At 22.7% G+C, this 4198-nt stretch overlaps 1 protein-coding gene across 1 annotated transcript; it reads right to left on the bottom strand.

Moving 5' to 3' along the window:
• Positions 1-1834: 1834 nt before the first annotated feature.
• On the bottom strand, positions 1835-2508 carry PCYB_002290 (hypothetical protein; the record flags this gene model as incomplete). Its single annotated transcript, XM_004227650.1, has 3 exons — positions 1835-1921; positions 2055-2273; positions 2337-2508. Coding segments are annotated over 3 exons (477 nt in total), but the record flags the coding sequence as incomplete, so codon positions are not given.
• Between the last annotated feature and the right edge of the window lie 1690 nt (positions 2509-4198).

Here is a 4198-nt window from a genome sequence, read left to right as displayed (position 1 = left end):
ATTTTAAAAAGATCATGCTCAAACATATACGAGCATATGTAATTAAAAAAAAGTAATAATAGTTATATATACATGTTATTTTATTGATCCTATGAGAGAATGGTTATAAATTTCAAAACAACTGTCCCTTTTTTGCATACCGCTAATAAAATTTTAAATAGTTTAATTTTGTTTATTTATATTACAGAATAAACATGTATAAATATATTATATTAACTGCAGCATTACTAATTAAAAATGTAAAATATATTTATATCTTACGCTATGAAAAAGAAATATACATTTTTTGAAAAGTGCATTAACATTGTGCTTTATATGCTTATTCACATATTCGCGTAAATTGCTACTCAAAATTATTTTCATAATTATTTTATTTACTTTTTACATTTTTACATAAGTCCTATAGCATTATCCAAATGATAAATAAGGTTATTACACAAATCAATGAATTTAATAGAATATCTTGAAATAATTAATGCGCAAATTTTTATTACGTATTAAGTGAAATAATAACAAAATAATTTTTTATATCAATAAAAAAAATTATTTATGTATGCTATACATTGTAAATTAAATTCAATTTTTGATTGCACTAAAAAGAGGAACAAAAAAAATACAAAAACATTGGGGATAAAAAAATAATTAAAAACTACAAAAAAAGGGCAAATAAGAAATTATTTTACAAAAAATAAAAATTCATATTTTAAGCTATATATTTTTTTTTGTTTCACTTATTATATATAATGGATGAATACGCTCAATTTCGATGTTTTAGAACGTATTTTATCTAGAAATATTCATTCTATACATTCCCATTACTTGCAACAATGTCATGCCGAATAAGCCAAATGTATTCTTCTTTGGTTCATATTGACATTATTATTTCTCAAACTATTTTGTACTAATTCTTGTTCATAAGCTTCTCTAACTTCATTCCCATTATTTGTTCCCTTTTATGCATAAAACTTCCAAGATGTGTAAACTAAAATATAATATATTTGATATGTAAAATGTATTTATTTGATAATTTATGCTTTTACGTAATATGAGTTAACATCAAACACATGTAACTCGCATATATTCACATTTCCATTCTTATTTACTTTTTAGAAAACAAAAAATGTCGTAAATATTGCTAACACCCCCCAAACATATAATGTCATCATGTAAAATCTATCAGATGTTAACTTATATGCTAATAATGCGTATTTTTGACTTTGAGTTATTACTTAGTGATCAATCCCGACTGGTTTGTCAACCTTTTCAAAATCCTTAGTATGTTCTCCAGTATATTTTAACTGTAAATATAAATTAAATGGATTAAACTTCTTAACATATTTGAAATAACATGGACACATATCCGCACTTTTTACTTCTTACAACAATAACAGCATTCTCCTATAATTTTTTTATATATTTCTTTAATAGAACTAAGATATCCAAAAAATTCATCGCAACTATTATTATTAGTTTTAATATTATGTGAGATTTTATCATAAATTTGAAAATAATCATGATGTTGTTTATCCTCTTCTCATTATTTGTTCATAGTATAATCAAAATAGCCGTAACGAGGACTTTCGGATCAATATTTGTTATTAATATAAAAAAATACTTCTTTAATTTTAGTAATAACACGATCTTTACTAACGTCATTAAAGTTAGGACTAAATATTTTTCTTAATTCTCTATATAACCAATGCTTTATTAAATAACAACGTTCATCACGTTTTGTGCTTTTCGGTATTTCTGATAAATGTATTAAATTCTTTATAAGCTTATGACAAATATTACTATCCCCTTTATCTTGGCATTCAAAAGATTTTATTTTTGTTCAGTATGGTTTGTAATAAGTATTTGTATCATCTTCATCTAATTCATTATATGCTTTCTCTAAATTCGAATCATTTGGAATAAAGTCCTGAAATTTCGAAATAAAAATTAATTAATTTAATTATTTAGATTAGGATTTAGAAACTTTTTTATTATATTGAATAACTCATAGAATATTTAATTAACTATTTTATAAATTATTTTCATAGAAAAAAATATACGTTTTCTTTTAAACTGTAATGTGGGATAAAGTTATTTTCAGTATTGCATGATTCAGCTGCATCACTCAAATCTACTATAATTTGTCCTTGCTGTGATCGACAAAATATTTTATATTTATGGGTAAATATATAATTTAGACGTTTCCGAGGGCATTTACTAATTATGTAATTTAAATCATCAATGTTTTTAGAACATTTTGCTATAAAATGATTTATTTCCTCTATATATCACTGTGATAAGCTTTTATTTTGTTCCATATCTTTTTATAAATTAAAAAAAACCTTCATATATTTGCAGTACTTATCTCTTTCAGTATTCTCTGAAGTAGTCAATTTATCCTTTATTAAATCATAATATTCAACAAATTCATATAAAATATTCTTATTTTCTAATTGTTCTACAAGAAACACATATCTTTTGATATTACAATATCCTTTTCCAGTAAATAATTTCCTTATTTCTTAAATAAAAGGAATTATATTTCTAGTATCATTATTATCATTTACATTATCATATATCCAGTAGTACAAATAGTCTCATTCCTTGTTATAAGTAAAATTCATAGATTGCGAATTTTGCCGATTAGAGTATTTTAATATTTCCTGAATACTGTGCCAAATATTACAAAAATCAATATTGTCCATAAAATATTTATCATCTGAAGATCCACAACTAGCAGCAATTCTTTTAACGTAATAATCATCTAATTTTAAATAAAATTTAAATAAAGATGAGTTTTGTTTTAAGAATTCCTGAGAAAAAATAGTAAAAATATATCACTTTTATATAAGTTTATTATAAAAAAAATTAAATTATCATATATTTTTTATATATCATAGAATATTTATGGTTTAGGATTTAGATTTAAAGTATTTCTATGATATTTTAAATTCATATGGGGATATGTGTAGTTTACATTGTTATGGTTTTTCCACACATTACACAAGTCTTTAATGTTACACATTACGTGCTTTAATAAAGCTATTTAAATGAAAGCACGCTCAATCATTATCTTATACAAAGATGTAAAAAGATTTTTTGCACACCTTGTACCGAAAAAAAAAGTTTAATACTGACATAAGAATATTTTGTGAATTATTTTGTACTTTTTAAAAAAAAATTGGATTATGATAATATAATTTTCGTATATTATTCCAAAAGAAAGAACGTTATTTTATCTATTAAAAATGACGATATATATTTGTTATAATGTGTTATAGGCATATTATATTTTAGGATTGTACATATTCCACATTTTATGTCAGTGCTTTTACTCTTAAAAGTCATTGAAACTTGATATTTATATTAGATATTGTAGCACCTAGTATATTTATGTCGGTGAACAAAAAAGAATCAAATCGAATGGCAATCAAATTACTCTAAAAAAATAAATATATATATTTTTTTGATGGAATATTTGAATTACATAGTGCTCTTACCCAATAGAAGAAAAAAAATATTTAAAGAACTATAAAAATAAGAATGCATTTTTTGGATTGTTTTTTATTTCCTCTCAATCAATAATAGAAAATAGAAATACATCATATTAATGTTATAAATTGGTTTCAAAGAAATAACAATATTTCTGTCATAATAGAAACCTTTTTAACGACAATTATTGTAATTTTCATTAAAAATATATACGAATTCGTAGAAAACCTAAAATAAATATTTCAAAATGTATGTTTTAAATAACTTCTTTTACTTATCGTCACCATAATTATATAATACATGGGAGAATTAAATGTTTACAGATTTACAATATTATTGTTTATATTTAGTTTGAGCCTTTAAACTGCGGCATTTTTTTTCTACTTTTATGATATTTAATAGTGGTATTTTGCTTTATTATAAATAATACAATAACTATTTTTTCCATAATAGCCTTAAAATTGAGTGGCAAAAAGTGAATGCTTTTTTAAGTGCTGCGTATTATGAAAAGGTCTACGTAAAAATTTACCGATGGAAGATTATATTTATTGCCTATTTTATATTAATGTGTATAGTTTAAAAATATATTACGCTTTATTGAATTTAAATAATGTCCCCCCCAAAAAAATGACGACATTTCCTGTGAAAACTTTGTATATATGAATATAAGTCTTTATTTGTACATTACTAAATACATAAGAACTTTGACGTG

The sequence above is a fragment of the Plasmodium cynomolgi genome, assembly GCF_000321355.1.
Source record: "Plasmodium cynomolgi strain B DNA, scaffold: 0104, whole genome shotgun sequence".
Classification (NCBI taxonomy): domain Eukaryota; phylum Apicomplexa; class Aconoidasida; order Haemosporida; family Plasmodiidae; genus Plasmodium; species Plasmodium cynomolgi.
Note: the sequence above shows the minus strand (reverse complement) of the source record. Positions and strands in the feature narration are given on the sequence as shown.